The sequence below is a fragment of the Stenella coeruleoalba genome (assembly GCF_951394435.1).
Source record: "Stenella coeruleoalba genome assembly, chromosome: 1".
In the NCBI taxonomy this organism is placed as follows: Eukaryota; Metazoa; Chordata; class Mammalia; order Artiodactyla; family Delphinidae; genus Stenella; species Stenella coeruleoalba.
Genome location: NC_137169.1, coordinates 174,453,969 through 174,473,016, shown reverse-complemented (window position 1 = coordinate 174,473,016; position 19,048 = coordinate 174,453,969). Strand labels below are relative to the sequence as shown.

The window sequence follows — 19,048 nt, the reverse complement described above, 5'->3', positions numbered from 1 at the left end:
TTTAGGTTCTCACTGGATATTTAAGAACTTGGAGTGTTTGACCCTTAGCATGTGTCCACTTATCTGGCCTTTTAAGAAGGAGCGCTTTTAAAAGGGTTGGAAATAGTACTGAATATGAGCAGGCAAATTAAAAAATGTAATGCCTGTTTTCTATTTTAAAATGTGCAGACAGGCCTGGTTTATGCTAAATCGCACATCTGTGTTACAGGGTAGACTTGAAATTATATTGCTGTGGAAAGAAGGAAAACAGGGAGAAATATCTAGAGAAGGCTCCCTTGACTTATCACAGTTGAATCACTGAGCAGTAATGTGCTACATGGCTGCATTGCAATTCTAATCCGCCTACATGCGTAAGTCAATGGGGTCTTTGTTCCAAACTTGTGGAAGAATGCATGAGCCAAGTCTTGGTGGGAGTTCAGTTTAGTTCCACTGTTTTGCAGATTGGGCTAATTTTCAAAGGGATGCAGACATTTACTTTTTCAAGTGAGAGCAGAAAATCCATTCTTTCTTGCTACTGAAGAAATTTTTCTAAAACATTGTGTCATTTGTCCCTCATGACTAGATGTGGACAGAAGATGTTTAATTATTTGCTTATAGCCTGGAGATTGAACTGCTTCATATTTTATGGACCTAGAAACCAAGAGTTATTTTTTTCTCATCCAAAGATGGAAGCAACTATTTGAGAGCCCTTTGTTCAGTCATTAGAAAAGTTTTAACCTTAAAAGTAGAACCTGAATTTCTGTTATCCTTTGCAGATTATTCAATATAAGCTCACCTGGGATTATAGGACTTGACAGATACAGTATTGGCAAAAGCATTGTATAGGTTCAGAAAATTATTTAAGTCTTTAAAGAACTGAGGTTAATTGGAAACCAGCTGCTTTTGTCATTTGTCTTTGCAAAATCAGTTCCTGTGGCATTTTAACATTTCTCTAGAATGTTACTATAAGAAAAGAAAGCATTGATCTGGTGAGGGAAGGATCCTTAGAAATGTTGCTGACATATAGATTATAAAATCAAGCTTTTGGGATCTAAATGTTAAATTCATCTTGTCAAAGCTCTTTATTTTATGGATGAGAACATATGTGGTTGCTCCTTACTCCCTAGTATAATACTTCTCTCACGTTGCATTTTAATTATTTCTCTCTTCCCTTGTGTATCATATGGAAGTCCTTTAGGGAAAGGACTGAGTCTTTTTTCCTCCTTGTGTCTTCAGTGCCTAACCAACTGCCTGGTACACAGTTAAGTTTTAGCATATCTTTGCAAAATGAATGAATCAGTGAACGAATGAACCAAACAACTTACCTAGGTCACTGACTTTCTCCTATTAGCTTGCTGCTTATTTTATAAGTCAGATATTTCTCTCTCTTTAAAAGGCAAGAACAAAAACATATCTCAAAGTAAAGGGATAGCAGGGGACAAGACAAAAGTCCTGTCCTCAAAAGCTTACTCTCATGTGTGTGTATGGGGGTGGGGGGTGGTGACATATAAACCAGACATGCAAAAAATAAAAGAGATAATTCCAAGTACTGATAACCCAATGAGAAAAGTGCCATGAACATGAGACATGGAGAACTGAGTTTCCCAATAGATATCAAAATGTCTTCTCTTTAGTAGAGTCTAACGCCCAGCGCTGGGCATCACTCCATCTACCCCACAGAGAGGACATCCTTGCTGCTACCCTGAAGGCTCATGGTTGAAGGACTTCTGGAACCAGAGCTGCTAAAAAGAACTTCTTTGGAAGGATTAGTTCAGGCGGGGCTGGTGGCTTCTGGTCCTGTTAGGGATGCCATGTTGATGAATGGGATTTTGCCTTTTAGCTTTAGGAAAAGGTTTTTGTTTCGTTTTGTTTTGTTTTGATCTTGTTAAAGGCTGCCACATACAAAGGCTTTTAAAAATATCGTTCAGTGTTTTAAGTAATTGGAAGGTCTTCTTAAATTTTATGTCAATAACTAGAAAATGTCATTTTATTGTGGAGTTCTGACCTGTTGTGTGTAGTAGATGAGTCAACCCATAGTGAACAAATATTTATTGAGCACCTGTTTTGTGCCAAGGACAGTGCCCAAGGGATTACAGAATAGTGTTTTCCAAATTAGGTTACAACTTCCTAATGTCATAAAATGAATTTTGTGAGCTGTGACTAGCGTTTTTCTAACAAATGAAATAGAGAATGGAATAGAATATCAGATTGCATAGATGGTATTTCATTATTTTATCAAACTTGATTTTCAGTTTGTGTGTGTGTGTGTGTGTGTGTGTGTGTGTGTTGAGAGTTGCAATGTAAAAAGTGCCTTTTTTACTGTCCATCATGGTCAGAAAAACTTGAAAAATACAATTGTAGAGGATATCCAAAAAGTATAGGTAGATTACTTGCTTTTGAATAAGTTATACTTTGAAACTAATATATTTTCGGAAATCAACTATAATTTTTAAAAAAAGTTAAACTCTTTTAGGGGAAAGAAACTTATAAAAGGAGTGAATACTCAAGTTCTGAATTATGTGGTTTAGATACTAAGAGCTGTGTGTTCCAATAAGTAAGATAACACAGGTTGGAAGTGTCGAGACAGTGGCACGTGAACTAAACCTAGGAAGATAGGTAGGGTTTGGAAGGAGTGAAGGCTAGAGAATGACTTAGAAGTAAGAAATGGTATATATATAAAAGAGATGGCAAGACTGGAGTCTTACATTGCAGAGTTTTAGGATATAGTTTGGAGGTGTACAGTGAAGCACAATTGTTCAGATTTATGAATGCCTTTCAATAGCATGCCTAAAGAGTTTGCACTGGATTAGATAACTTGCACAGATTCATAAAATGGGTAGCGATATGATGTAGGGTGGATTTATAGAATATTTTCCAGCTCCTTCCTGACTCTTCTTTAGTCATGGAGCTCCTGAGGGAATTTCTTCTGGTGGGTGTTAGATTCCAAGTCTCTGGCACCAGATCAAAGAGAGCTAGAAAGGACTTTGGCTGTTCTCCAGAATGTAAATAGAAAGGTAGAACAAGTCCCATTGTGGTGCATGTGAAATGCTCCCATGGATGAGAACTCAGCACTGTCTGTTTGAAATATGGTGAAGGATGGGTTAGAAGAACATTTCTTCTGATATCACTGCTAAATATTTGCTCTCAATGTAGAAGGAAAACCAGATAAGGAAGGCTTATGTTTTTGAAGTACAGGGAATCTGACTGGCCTACCTGAAGCATGTTATGTAGATAATTTGTCAGATGATCTTCTCTTACCTTCACTGAATGTGGCATATACCTAATTTATAAAACAATTTTGGGAGCGATCACAAAACGTTTCTCCTCCCTGAAAGGCATCATTAAAACGCGCTACTACTTTCCAATTGGAGAGAAATTTAAAACAAAGAAGCTTCTGAAATTATACCGTACATTAAAGGGAAGATGGTTTAACTAGAAAAAGTGTATTTAAGCATGACTAATCTGTAACACTAAATACACCAGTAATTTTGATTGACTTCTGGCTGGAAGTTTTGATTCTTTGTTGTGGTAGATTATCAAATGTTCTAAATTGAGGCTATGCTAGAGAGTATTCAGTGTTTAAATTATTAGAAAAAATAAGCAGGTGCTTGTATCTGGGAGCACAAGGTTTTTTACAGATAATCTAGGGAGATTGCATACATCTTAGATATTTGGTGGGGGCCACAATATAATCAGAAACGCAATGGCAAGTCCAAGCACGGCCCATGAGAGATGAAGGGATGTGAAGAGCACAAACTTTGGTCTCTAAAAGATAGTGTGTAGAGCATGCATTTCCATTCCTCTGCCAAGAGGGGGGATGAATGAAAGATGAAGAAGGGGGTGTATCCGTTTACCCTTATCTTATGAAGGCATCTGCTCACAATCAGTCGCTTGTGGAGAGAGTGCCAGCTGGCAGAGTATTTTCATGATGTAAATTGTCCATCCGCTCAGAAGAGCAGAAGTACAAGGAGGCCTGTGTGAAGGACTGAATTCCTACCCAGAGGACAAGGGAGGGAGGTTCTCGCAGAGATCTAAATGGGATCTACTTGCATTTTCCACTGTTTGCAGTTTTCAACATCATCTTTCCTGCCATCCTAGCGGTTGCTGTGGAGTTGATTCATCAGTTTTCCTCCGTTCACTGCTATTGCTTATTAAAGTCTCCGTTTGGGGTGGGTCTGAGAGGGGGCACCACTGGAAACATGGTGCTACTTTTTCCAGTGGTGTTTTTTTCCTTGTCTTTCTGCTTGACTGGTTCATGTTTGTGGGCTGTGTAAAAGAGCTAAAGCTTATTATTATAGATTTGATTTTTGAAATGAGTTAAATCTCCATTTCCTCTCAACTGCTAAGCTTTTTACTTGTTCATTTGAAATAATAATTTTCCTACGAAGTAATAAAATAAGTAAATCTAGGTATCAAATGGATTTGAATTGTTACCAATCTTGTAAAATTTCTGAATAGAATTCCTCTTTCCATATTTTATGTGACCATAGAGGAAAAATTCAGATGTCCTTGGGCCAAATTTTAAAATAGTATGCCCTGCAGAAAAGAGGTAGACAAGGTCTCAGTAGAATTTTTTTGTTTTTATATTCTTTGATTTCTTAGATGAGGATCAGCAGATGTTTTCCATAAAGGGCCACACAGTAAATATTTCAGGCGTGCAGTCTCTCTCACAACTGCTTGACTCTGCCCTTGTAGCCAGAAAGCAGCCATAGACAAAGTGCAATGTATGGGCATGGTTTTGTTCCATTAAAACTTTATTTACAAAAAATAGGTGATGGGCTAGACTCCGTTTGTGGGCTACAGTTTGCCAACCTTAGATTTCTGAACTACTCAAGGTGTGCCCTAAGGCTTGATTCTGGACGGAGATGGGATCAGTGACCTCAAAGTATTTTCAAAATGAAAAGAAAGCACGGCCCTGTAGATCAGATGTGAATGTTGGGAGAGAATTTAAAAACCAGAATATCGAGTCTGAATTTTTGAAGTGTTCTTATAATTCTTCAATCAATCTCAGTCTCCCCCTGCCCCACTCCCCACCCCACATCTCTTTAATATCGATATGAATGTCTGGTACTTTGCTCTTAAGCATATATATTAAAAAAAAAATACCTGAAATTTCTTCTCTGAAAAGTAAATATTTCTACATTGGTCTTTAACCAACAGAACGTAACACTCTCCCTGAAAATGCCAACACTACCCGACACAGACTGGGATTAAACAAGTCTAGGCTTCTAGACAAAGAAGAAAAAGTGTTTTCTTATCTTTTTGAGTGTACTGAAGCAGATGTTAACTCTTTGCTTCCAGATTTGTTCTTGCCATTGAGAACTGTTGGTAGCGTTCTGTCATTTTATTAACTATTAGTAATTGTTGGGAGGAGGAAGGAAGGATAGAAACCAGAGGGGGTGGGGAATTTGGATTACAGGGAATCTTGACCAATATCTGCATGAAAAGAAGAGCACTGTGAAACCCCCAGCAGTAGGTGGGTTTTCTCAAAATCAAACGTTTATTTCTACTTGCCTGGGAAATAGGGCCTTGAGGATACAAGTTGAATGACAGAGGAAATTGGCATGGAGAAAAATGTTGCAGAGAGCTTGGGTTCAGCTGGTCCAGTCATCCCAAGCCTCCTTGCGTATGGAGTGAACAACCCCTGTGTAGTTTAACATCTGTCTGTGTCTTAAAGAAGATAGACCACTGTTATTCTGGTTCCCTGTTCATGCCTGCACAGTTAACACTTGCAATAAATTTCACCTTAAAACACATGATGTGAAAGTGGAAGTCCCCACTCATGAGTGCCTGAGTTCATTCTGCAGTGCAGCACCAAGGGCAGAGCCTTTCCTACCTAAATCTTTAAAGGATGAGAACCAGAATAAGGAAGAGTTTACAGTAGGACAGTATTTTTCAAATGTAATTGTACCTGAAAATTACCTAGGGTAATTTAAAAATACAGATTTGGGGAACTCACCCAGAACCCACCAAAATGGAACTTCTGGGGAGGAGGCTCAACAATTTGCTTTTTTTTCAGAAGCTCTCTGGTTGATTCTAACAGCTAGTCTGGTACCTTATTGTGGGCCAGATTATTTCTAGCAGGAAAGCCTAGATCTGGGCTGGCTCTACTGGGGAGGGCCTTCCAGAGCACCTTGGGTTTTAAACTGTTTGGGTACCAGATACCTTTTTTTTAAGTTTTATTTTATTTTATTTTTTAAAATTTATTGAAGTATAGTTGATTTACAATCTTGTGTTAATTTCTGCTGTACAGCAGAGTGAGTCAGTTATATATATATATATATATATATATACACACACACACACATTCTTTTTCATATCCTTTTCCATTATGGTTTATCAGAGGACATTGAATATAGTTCCCTGTGCTGTAGAGTAGGACCTTGTTGTTTATCCATGCTATATATGATAGCTTGCACCAGATAACTCTCTTTAATCTAGATACTTACAGTGATCCTGTTAATTCCGTTATTTCTTCTTCCTTGAGGGAAATGTTTGGAAAGGCTCAAAGAACTTTACAGTGTACCAAAGTGGGTCTCTTTTACCCACTCTAATCCACCTGCAACACCAGAGATGGTCCTTATTGTTCAGTGTAAATTCAGCTGCTGCACTGGATCATTCCCATCAACATAACACGTGCTGTCGTCCAGTCTTAGAAAGTAATTTCTCCTTGAACCCCTTCTTCTCCCCTCTATCTGCCACCTCATTTCTTTATAGCAAAATTACTTGGAAAAATGTCTTTATTAGCTGTCTCCAGTCTCTGTCCTCCCCACCCCCTCAATATTCTCTGGCTTTCATCCCTGTCATTCTACCAAACCATTTGCTGTCAGGGTTGTAGTAATCAGTTATATCCAGTGGCCAACACTCAGTTTTCATCTTTCTCACCTTTTCAGGAGCATTTGACTCAGTTGATCATTCTCTTCTTCTTGAAAAGTGTTTTTTTAAAAGTTGGCTTCTGGGGCTTCCCTGGTGGTACAGTGGTTGAGAGTCCGCCTGCCGATGCAGGGGACACGGGTTCGTGCCCTGGTCCGGGAAGATCCCACATGCCATGAAGCGGCTGGGCCCGTGAGCCATGGCCGCTGAGCCTGCGCGTCCGGAGCCTGTGCTCCGCAACGGGAGAGGCCACAACAGTGAGAGGCCCGCGTACCGCATAAAAAAAAAAAACAAAAAAACTTGGCTTCTGGAATTCTGCCCTGTTGATTCTCTTTCTGCTTCAGCGACTGTCCCTCTTGAGTCTCCTTTGTTGGATCCTCCCTATCTCCCCCATCTCTAAAAGTTGGTATGTCCCAAGACGCAGTTCTGTACCTCTCAGTCCATTCTCTAGGTATGTTCATCTAATCTCATCACTTTGAATACTGTCTGTCTGCTCATGACTTTCAGATTTCTCTCTCCTGCTTGGACCTCTCCCTGAAATCCAGACTTGTATATCTTAATGGCTGACTTGAAATCTCCACTTGGATGTTTCATAAGCATCTCAAACTTAAAATATCCAGAACTGAACTCCCAGTTTCCTTGATCTCCATCGCCACACTCATTCTTACCATGTACTTCGCTATCCCATTATAAACGACAGTTCGAGCTTTGTAGTTGCCACAGTTTACATACCATGTCCAGTCCATCAGAAACTGGTCTGGTCTATCCTCAAAATATGGCCAAAATCTGATCACTGCTCACTTCCGCAACCATGGACCAAGCTACCATTGTCTCCTACCTGGGAGATTGCAAAAAAAAAAATCCTGACTAGCCTTCTTGTCTCTCTGTACTCCCCTCCATAGTCTTTTGTCAATAAAGCAGCCAGAGTGATCCTTTTAAAATACTAGTGAGATCATGTTACTCCCTGGTACAAAATCTTCCAGTGGGTTTTCATCTCATTCAGAGGAGAAGCCTAAGTCTTACAATGGCCTAAAGGCCGGCATGATCCGCAGTCCCTCCCTCCCCTCAGCTTCCCTGACCTCATCTGCTGTTCTTTCCTTCTTTTTTTTTTTTTTTTTTCTTCTGTACGTGGGCCTCTCACTGTTGTGACCTCTTCTGTTGCGGAGCACAGGCTCTGGACGCGCAGGCTCAGCGGCCATGGCTCACTGGCCCAGCCGCTCCGCGGCATGTGGGATCTTCCCGGACTGGGGCACGAACCCGTGTCCCCTGCATCGGCAGGTGGACTCTCAACCTCTGCGCCACCAGGGAAGCCCTGTTCTTTCCTTCTCGTTCACTCTTATTCAGCCACACTGGCCTCTTCATCATTCCCTGGAGCTGGCCAGCATACCTGCCTCAGGGTGTTTGCATGTGTCCTTCCTGGAATGCTCTTCCCCCAGATGTTCCCCCCACCATGTCTGTCTCACTTCTTCAGTGCTTTCCTCGAATGTCACCTTATCCACATCGATGAGGCCATCTGTCATATTACATTAAGTGGCACTCCATTCCCATGCTTTCTATCCCCGCTTTGTTCTTTACCATGTCATCTATCATCTGACACACAAGATTTTTGTTTTTATTTTTGCTTTTTATCTATCCCTTACCCACCCCCCACTCCCTGCCACACTGTAAGCCCCATGAAGTTGGAACCTTGTCTGTCTTTTCTTCTGTAGCCATAGTGTCTAGAATAGTGCTTGGGACAGTGACATAATAGGTGCTCAGTAAATATTTGATGAACGAGTGGAAGCATTTCGACTTGCAGTTATCAACACCAGTTATGGCTATTAACCTTGGGCTAATGGGTGGCTGTGGTAAGAAATTACACAGTTGTGAAAACTGAGAAAGACATTTGAGTATTGAAGATACTTTATGGTGTTTGTAATTGTTTCTTCTGTTGAGGACAGATTCAAATAGTTTATGATCTAGGGGACTAGCGGGCTGAGCTTATTAAGACTCAAACTGGAGAGTAAAAGGCATTCTAGCAAAATGAAGGACTGGGTGTTTTAAGTAGCTTGTCGTGGTGGACTGTCACTTAAATTCACTTAGCAAATAGTTATTGAATGAATGAAAGTGCACTATTGGTTAACTTCTTGGGACTGTGTGTGTGGGGGGAGGATTTATTAGAATTGATCTTAGTCTGTGATTGTACCACTATGACTATATATTAGAATCTCATGTTTTTTCCAATCAGATTTTCTCTCTCTTCTTTTACAATTCTTCACTCTTCTGCTGCGGATGACAGCCAAAAAAAGAGTCAAATCTCCATAGTGTATGGACGTCACAGAACAAGAAACAGCTTCCCGTAAAATTGTGGTGTCTTTTTTCCTTTTCACGTCTTAACAATTCGACACTTTTCAAGTGTGGGTTTTACTTGTGGAGCTTACATTTCCTTGCCTGTTGATTTCTTTATTTTATTTCCTTAGTATTGTAATTGACTGCTTTCTTTATGTGACTCCATTAAGTCTTACACATCAGTCAGCCCCCCATAGTTAGAAGTCTGACGCTCAGCAGAGTGGATTTTTTCGCCTCAGCTTGGGTGAGTGGGAGTAAATGCTGGCTACATTCCTTCAGCTTGGCTCAAAGATTTCAGGCATGCTTGTGACCTACTGGCCTGAATTAGGGCTGGTATTGAGTCTGCAAGCATGAGGTTTGGGTTAGGCATAGGCCCAGTTCTTGTCTTGGAATTTCACTTGGGAATCTTGTCTCTCCTGGTGACAGTTTCAAATAAAATGGCAAGATATACAAATTAGAATATATATGTCTTATGTTTTGATAATGGAAAACATCTGTAACCTCTAACAGTAATTTGCACCTATTTGAAATTACCCTCCAAAAGTGTTTGATGTTCTAGTGTTCAGTTAAGAATCCTCCGTGTTCACATAACAACTGTCTGATGATCTCATATTTATTGATATTTAGTGTATAAAGCCAAATCAGTTTTGACCCTTCAATTTGCTGAAGAGTATGTAGCATTTTTGGATATTACAGTTGGGCAACGCAAGCAGAAGGATTTTATTTTTTGAAGATTGCTACACTAGGTTAGTGCCATGGTCTTATTCAGCAGACGCACCAAGTGGAGGTTTGGCAGGTGATAGGGAGAGAGTAGAACTGTTTTCTTTGGCTTAAACTTTAAATTTGGTACGTTATGGACACATCTAGTTTCCCTAAGAGATTATGGGTTTATCTTTTCTGAAATCATACCAGTCAATTATAAAACTTTTTTTTTCCCCCTTAGCTTTATTGTTACAGCCATACCATCTTTTTTTTATTTTATTTTATTTTATTTTTATTTTTTTTTTATTTTTTGTGGTATGTGGGCCTCTCACTGTTGCGGCCTCTCCCGTTGCGGAGCACAGGCTCCGGACGCACAGGCTCAGCGGCCATGGCTCACGGGCCCAGCCGCTCCGCGGCATGTGGGATCTTCCCAGACCGGGGCACGAACCCACGTCCCCTGCATCGGCAGGGGGACTCTCAACCACTGCGCCACCAGGGAAGCCCCATCATTTTTATACATAGCCTTTGGTATAGAATTTTATTAGCTTTTTAAAAAATTCTAAAAATGATTTTCTTCACTTTGTCTGTTTTACCTGCCTCCTTTGTGGTGTTTCCCAGTGGCAGCTTGGAATGGAAACGGTCCATATTCTAGCACCACTCGTCTCGGCATGTCCTTCTGTCATGACAGGGGTTCATGTGTGATGGGATGTGCTTATTGCATGTACTCAGGAAATTCGAACCATTTTCTTTATTCATTTGAAAGGGATGCTTTCTCAAACTGTGAGTGCTGTTGCATTTGTTTCAATAAGTTCAATGAAAAAATGACTGTTTCATAGAAAGCTATAAAGGTTAGTTGTCCTCGTTCATAAGTTGTGCTGACTGATTTAGATGCAGTTCCTATGGGATTGTCCCCTCACACTGTTGGCACTTAGCTGACTGACAAGAGAGGGGCCTTGAAAAAAGAGCACCGAAATTTCAGGGAAAGGAGCGGGATAATAAGTTTTTAAAAACAATCTATTTTGCAGGTAAGTTTTGAGCCATAGAAAACTAGCCCTTCAACAGGCAGTTAGGAAAGAGTCTTCTAACAGTTGGAATAACTCCATGTACCCAGATCACCCCAACACATTCTGTCTGTGCTTGACTGTTCCTCTCCACGCTTTCTGATCTCCCATCTGTGTCCACTTGAGGATCCCACATTCAGCATTAGCTGGCCCTGGGTCATCTTGATTGGCGAGGCCGTATTTGTACAATCTGTCTGCTGAGGTGGAACAATAACAGCTGGTACGCAGCTGTACAGTTCGTCCTGGGAACTCCTATTTCGGCCAGCAGTTATACTAACAAAATTGGAAACATTTTCAAATAGTTGCTTTCTGTGACTACTGTTTGTGTTAACTGTTTGGAGACTCCCATTTAGTAACCTAAACATCTACCATCTCTAATTGACTTTCTGTGCTGCAGCCTCATTAAAGTTTCGTATTCCTCAGATCAAGTCTGACTGCAAAGAGAATAGTCATTTTCTGATTCTGAGGAGTGAGCACGTAAGAACAATAGTGAATCAGTGACTCCTAATTTGATATTTCAGAATGAGCCAGTTCTCTTCTAATTCAGGCCATGGAAGGGCATTTGGAAGTTTTGTGAAATTCTGTACGGCCATTGTCGCTCATTACTTCACTGTAAAGGAGGCTGTTTCACAACATCCTCATGGAATTCTTCTGAGCTGCACATAACAGAGAAGCATTTATGTTCCCCAGCAGTTAGTACTTGAATCCAATTCTAAGACAGGAAGGGTTTCTCCCCTACTCAGAGAGATTAGACATACTTCACCACGTAGGAGGCTTAAGCAGAATTCCTTGGCTTGGCCCTGTGTGCACAAAGGCTGGATTCTCATTGTCCAGGTGGCCCCCTCCCCTGCTCTTAGTCCCTCAGCCAGATTCACTGTAGGATTCAGAGCAGGAAGTATTAGTTAATTTTGTGTGCTTCGTTCTAAACATCTGCACTTGAGTCTTTTTGTTTATGGAAGGAATGTGGCAAGGGGAGGCGGGGGAGGCAGCAGACCCTTCAGAAGCTAAATATTTTCTTGAGGGTGTGTATACCCATGGTTAGTATTTTTTTTACTTTTTAATTTATTTATTTTTGGCTGTGTTGGGTCGACGTTGCTGCGTGGGCTTTCTCTAGTTGCGGCAAGCGGGGGCTACTCTTCTTTGCGGTGCACGGGCTTCTCATTGTGGTGGCTTTTCTTGTTGCGGAGCATGGGCTCTAGTCGTGTGGGCTTCAGTAGTTGCAGCACGCAGGCCCCAGAGCACACGGGCTTCAGTAGTTGTGGCGCACGGGCTTCAGTAGTTGTGGCACACAGGCTCTAGAGTGCAGGCTCAGTAATTATGGCGCACGGGGTTAGTTGCTCCGCGGCATGTGAGATCTTCCTGGACCAGGGCTCGAACCCGCGTCCCCTGCGTTGGCAGGCGGATTCTTAACCACTGCACCACCCGGGAAGTCCCATGGTTAGTCTTCATTTGCATGAACGTGAGGTGAAGGGGAAAGACATTCTAGCTGTAGAGCTGCTGGAATACTTTCCAGACGTGTACTTACTGGTTTTCTTAATTGTTTGGCTTGGTTCCTTTCCTTTAAAGTCCTTCGTCTACTTTTGCATGCCCCCACAGTATGAAGGTAGTGTCGTCGCTATCATTGGAAAAACGGAGACCTAGTCCTCTTTTCTGTTCATTTGCCATTTAACTAGATCTTCTTACTCTGTCAACTGTGAAATGAGTAGGATGGACAGATAAAGAGTAGAGAAGTGTATTCAGAGAGAGAGAGTGTGTGAACAAGCACATGGAAGGTCTCGACTATAGTCGTTTAATGGAATAAAAAGTAGCTCCTTCAGTTTACGGTTCTTCATTATCCATGATTACAGGTAGTTTCAGATAACACAGGATATTCAAGCCATGACTCTTCCACTCTGTTTTCTGTATTTGCTTCCTTATTTATTCAGGTTAGATTCTAAGTTCCTTGGAGTTACATCAATCCCGCTACCTTATTGTCCTTCCATTGACCCTGTACAGGAGGTGCTAAGTGCTGCTGTAGAAAATCACGCCTCCACGAAGATGTCCGTACCCTCATCCTGGCAGCGTTGTCTCTGCCCAGCAAGCCTTTCTCTCTAGTCAGCTTTCTGCTAGTCTCTATCGTGCCTCTACACTCCCTTCAGATATTCCCCACTGGCTTTGCCCTCAGCCCCTTAGCAGGTACCCTTGATTTTCACTGCACAGAAAAAATAAAGTCATCAGTTAGAACTCTTTCAACTTCCATCCTCTAAAACCTACTAAATCACTTACATTTGCACCCAGGTAGAAAGCAAGGATGCAGGTTTTCTCCTTTATGGAGCCAGTCCTTTCACCAGTGCTGAATCACATTCTTGTTTCCCCGCCTTGTTTCCACAGTCATTCTTTCTCTTTCTGCTGACTGGAGCACAACAGCATGTAATACAGCCTTGTAACTTCTCTCACAAAAAAAGGGAAAAATCTTCCCCTGGCCCTGTATCCCCTCCAATTACCGTCCTCTTCTCTTTCTCCTACCCTTTAGCCAGATGTCATACCAGGTTGGCTACACTCACTGTGTCTACCTTCCCACGTCCTATCTACCATACATTCTCAGTTCCAACCCAGCAAGATCGCTGCCGGTGGGACTGCTCTCACTAAGCACCTCAATGACCTCTTTGTGGCTTGAAGCCATTGGACGCTTCTTAGTCATTATCTTACTTTATTCGCTTAGCCGATTTAAACACCATTGATTCTTTCCTTCTTCACCCTCTCGGCTTCTGTGATATTCTGTGTTGTCTTTTACTTGCCCTCCTCCCTCTGGTCTTCATAGTCTCCTCTGTTGCCTCGTCTTCTGGCTGTGCTTTAAATGTTGTTGCTCCTCAGCATGATCCTAAAAGTCAGCTCCCTCCTCGCTCAACACTCTGACCTCATTGGTCTCAACCATACCACATCTTCATTATCCATCCACAGGCTAATGGATCCCAAATCTGTATCTCTAACTTAGATGTCGCTCTTGGGCCATCAGACTATTCACATCCAGCTCCCTACTAGACACTTTTTCTTGTCTAGTTGACCACAGACACCTTAAATCTTGTGTATCCAAAATAGAACTCATCTCCCCATCCTGCCCTCCACTTCTGCCTCCAATTTTGCTTTAACCTCCTTTCTTCTCTATTTCAGTGGATGGTACATCTCTCCATTTGGCTGTTTTTTTTTTTTTTTGTACGCGGGCCTCTCACTGTTGTGGCCTCTCCCGTTGCGGAGCGCAGGCTCAGTGGCCACGGCTCACGGGCCCAGCCGCTCCGCGGCATGTGGGATCTTCCCAGACTGGGGCACGAACCCACGTCCCCTGCATCGGCAGACGGACTCTCAACCACTGCGCCACCAGGGAGGCCCCATTTGGCTGTTTTTAAACTAGAAAACTGAATGTTATTCTCAATCCTTCCACTTTGTAGAACGCATAAAGGAAGCTTTGGCAATGAAACAGAATGTCAATAGGGTAAAAGTAAAGAAGGCTTTCCGAAATGATTCCTGCTCTCCTCCATCAGTTACAAATTACTATTGAAGTCTGCTAACTACATGTCACCCAAATCCGTTCATTTCTCTATTCCAGCTGTCCCTATTCTTAGTTCAGCCACTGTCGGCCAGGATTACCGCCACATCTTCTTAAATAGTCTCTCTACCTTTAGTCCTGTCCCTTCTAACCTAATCTCCACACAGTGGCCAGAATGATCTTTCTGAAAATCAAACCTGATCATACATTTCCTGACGTAAATCTTTCAATGGCTTGCCATCAGCCTGAGGAAGTTGAAGTTGCTCTTTAGCATGGCCTCAGGCCTGGCGTGCTGTGCTTGCTAACTGACTCACCTGCAGCCACTCTCTCCAGTTCTAGATGTACTGCACACCTCTGATTCCTCCAGTGGCCACTCCTCTGTGTTCTCTGGGCTTTCATACGTCCTATTCCATCTGCCTGGATGACTGATCTCTGTTGGCCTAGCTAATTCCTCTGCATTCCTCAGGTCTTGGATTTAGATGTCACCTCCTCTAGAAAATTTCTTGACCTTATAGATGTGGGTTAGGTGACTTTCCTCCATGCTCCCAAAACCTCATGTCCTTCCCCCGTCATAGCACTCATCACATGGAATTGCGGTGATCTGTATCCACTGCTGGGCTGGCTGCAATGTCGAAGGTCACGCACATGGCCATCTTGTTGTGTGGAATGCGTGAGCCTCCTTTACAGATTGCCACAGAGCCCTCTACTTCTTTCAACTGTAGCTGTAAGTTAGAATGAAAAAAGCAGCTCTGAAAATGAGGCATGGTGAGGCAGCGCCAGCAGCAGCAAGCTAGGGTGCTTCAAAGTTTAATGCTAGCGGAGTTGCTTTTCTGACGTTCTGCCACCCATCGCTGTGTTTGTGCCGACACTGAGTGACCACGTATGCCTGTTTCTTTCAGTGTGTGGCTTTGTGGTGCAGATGTTTGTCTGGGACACAGGATACCCTGATCCATTTACCTCTTCTCCTTTGATCCATTCTCCTGTAGGTTGGGTTGCTAAAGAACAATGAGATGGCAGAAATGTAGACAGAGAAAATAGAAAAGCAAGGGTAATCTGTAATCCACAGATTAGTCAGTAAGCCTTTGAACATCCCAAGCCACATACTCATGAGTAAAACTAAATTGTTTTACCATTCCAGAATGTTTTAGATAGTCTCTGGAATGCCATAGATACTGTATTATAACCTCGCCTTCATTCAAAGATGACGTCTTTACATTTTTAACACAGTAAAGAGATACAGGTTAAATTTGCATTCTTTGAACAAGAAGGTTGTAAACTGTATTTGCATGACCTGTGTCCAGACAAAGTGTTATACTGCCTCCTAGGTAGAAGATCTGGATTTGTAAAATATTCTTTGGCAACTGTACCAGGTAGGCCCTTGTGCAATCAGGCTCTTGTGTGTGAACATCTCCAGGATCCTAGTTCACGAATTCTCTTCTGTACCGTATTATAATAATGCCTTATATTTGTATAGCGTTTTATAATGAATCAGGTATATGCAAGATCTTAGTCTGACCTTCCAACAACTCTTTGAGGTAGGAGGCTCAGGGATTATCACCCTCATTTTCTTTTTTTAATTTTATTGAAGTATAGTTGATTTACAATGTTGTGTTAATTTCTGCTGTACAGCAAAGTGATTTAGTTTATACATATATATTGTTTTTTATCTTCTTTTCCATTATGGTTTATCACAGGATACTGAATATAGTTCCCTGTGATATACAGTAGGACCTTGTTGTTTATCCATCCTATATATAATAGTTTGCATCTACTAATCCCAAACTCCCAATCTTTCCCTCCCCTACCCACCCCTCCTCCTTGGCAACCACAAGTCTGTTCTCTATGTCTGTATCACCCTCATTTTTACAGAGGAGAAAATGACGGAACAGAAATCACACAGCTAGTAATTGAAGGAGCCAGGATGTCTACTTAGGTCTCATAATGCCCAGTCCTGTGTTTTTTCCATCATACCATACACCTTTATGTTCAAGATCTCATGCGTGTGAATGTTTCATTATATGGGGGACAGTTAATCAAACCCCTCTTTTAAGATCTGAACCAGTTGGGAAATGGAGTCAGATATGGCCCATCATATCAGTTTTATTACAGGTAAAACTGGCTTGAAGAACAGAGCCTGGGCATATAGCTTACATGGGCCTTTTGCCCCACCCCACCTGAACTCATGCACTTAGTCCTGAATCGAGTAGCAGGACAGCAGCAGGCCTCCCCCGCACAGTGGCAGAGGTGCTGTCTTGCACTGAGGAGTGAGGGAGAGGAGAGAAAGGGACTCGGGTGGCAACTAGGAGAGAGCTGAGGAGATTCTGGGCCACACGTGAGCAACACTTCTTCTCCCCTGGGGATGAGTGGGTGTGAGGAAGTGAGAGAATGGCAGAAGTCTCTCCTCAACACTTCTGAGAGTGCAGGAATTCCTCTTCTGTGGGCTTTGTAGGGTGGTTCTTCCTGTGAAGTTGATTCACTTGGACAGAAGAGACTGTAAGCTTCTCGAGTTCAAGGACCACTTATGTCTAGTGCATCCTGTCCCCCAAAGTATATAACATGGGACTGAGCATGTACTTGTGCCCAATAAATACTTGTTGACAAACCGTGATCTTCGTTATAACATAGAAGCAGCAAAATATAGATATTGTCAGAGATAGAAAGACCAATCTGTGAATGAATGGTGTTTAAAAACAGCTGCACATTATCTTTTTTACCCACCTGAAATCCTGCTGGCTGGCAACCAAGCTGCCCCAGCCGTCAGGCTGTGTTCTGCCTGCTGCAGGGAGCTGCCTGATGCAGTGACTCTTCTTCCAGAGGGATGACAGCCCGTTCGCTCCTCCCTGTTGCTGTCCTTTCTTGCTCAGCACTCATGTCTCATATATTCTCTTTTGAACGAACACAGCTTCTTTAAACCGCCTTTCTCTTCTCTCTTTCTCTTTTTTTGTCATCTCTTTGTCAGCTACTAGAGGAGTTTTTTTTCTTCTTTCCTGCTGTAGTCCCTGCCCCCATATCTCAATCACTGTCCTTCACTCTTTTTTTTTTTTAATTTAATTTATTTATTTATGGCTGTGTTGGGTCTTTGTTTCTGTGCTAGGGCTTTCTCTAGTTGTGGCAAGTGGGGGCCCCTCTTCATCGTGGTGCGCGGGCCTCTCACTATCGTGGCCTCTCTTGTTGCGGAGCACAGGCTCCAGACGCGCAGGCTCAGTAGTTGTGGCTCACGGGCCTAGTTGCTCTGCGGCATGTGGGATCTTGCCAGACCAGGGCTCGAACCTGTGTCCCCTGCATTGGCAGGCAGATTCTCAACCATTGCGCCACCGGGGAAGCCCCGTCCTTCACTCTTTCTCAGATTTCTCTTTCTTAACCTGGTAAGTAAGTAGAATAGTGCTGATGATACTCTTCCTGCATCAAGAAGTAACATTAAAATTAATACAGAACGAAGTTTTAAAAATCTTGAAAGTGCCCAGAAGACCCATTTAGAAAGCCAGCAAATATTTTCTTTTCTATCTTTTAATTAAGCTTTTGTGGAAGCACCGGCATTAAGGATAAATGCTCATTTTCACTCAATTTTATTTTTGTTTAACAATATAAGTACATAATACATGCTATCATTTTTCATGGCAACCAAAATTTTAACAACACACATCATAAATGGACTTTTATGAGCCAACTTACGAGTGCAGCTATAACTTATTTCTGTGGGAAAACACGCACTGTTTCCAGGCTTTCAGTAGCCTATGGGACACAGCCAACGTGTTGTGTTCTGGAACCCTCTTAGCGTAGTGTGCACAGGTTGGTTTGTATCCTCTTTCTTTGTCAAGTTCCAAAGCAAAGTGGGAATAGAGGGGGTTTCTTTGCTTCGTACGTATGACTTCTGGACATCGATGTGTTTGCCCCACAGGAAAAGCGTTTGACATCACATACGTGCGCCTCAAGTTCCACACCAGCCGCCCGGAGAGCTTCGCCATTTACAAGCGCACGCGGGAAGAGGGGCCCTGGGTCCCTTACCAGTACTACAGCGGCTCCTGCGAGAACACCTACTCGAAGGCAAACCGAGGCTTCATCAGGACGGGAGGGGACGAGCAGCAGGCCTTGTGCACAGATGAATTCAGTGACATTTCCCCTCTCACCGGGGGCAACGTGGCCTTTTCAACCCTGGAAGGAAGGCCCAGTGCCTACAACTTTGACAATAGCCCTGTGCTGCAGGTAGGCACCTAGCGGTTGTCTTGGTAGCCAGTCAATTCTTCCATATGCAGGATGCAGGAAGATCATTGTAGTGGGGGACCATGGTCCCACTTTTGAATTAAGGGGTAGGAATAGCACCTACTCCACCAGGACAGACAGCTGGATTTTATTCTGCTCTCCTGTGTACTCTTAATAAGTGAAGGAAAGTAGTTTTATTTCTGCTGCCCAGTTGATGTTTGTTCTTAGTTTTCATGCACGTGTATTCTGGGATGTAAATTTTACAGATTTTTTAAAATGTTGAACAATTTTGACTTGAGTCTCTGTACTTGCAGTGGAAACATTTTGCTTCTGCCTTCCTTTTGAAGGAGGGTATTTGAATGAATCTACCAAATTTTTTGTA

At 42.4% G+C, this 19,048-nt stretch overlaps 1 protein-coding gene across 1 annotated transcript in view; it reads left to right on the top strand.

Annotated features, from left to right (window-relative positions):
- Positions 1-19,048, top strand: part of LAMC1 (laminin subunit gamma 1) — a 124,174-nt gene that overhangs the window by 56,039 nt on the left and 49,087 nt on the right. Inside the window, exon 2 of the mRNA XM_079945582.1 lies at positions 18,365-18,669. Coding sequence (XP_079801708.1) covers positions 18,365-18,669 — 305 coding nt within the window. The remainder of the gene's footprint in view (positions 1-18,364; positions 18,670-19,048) is intronic.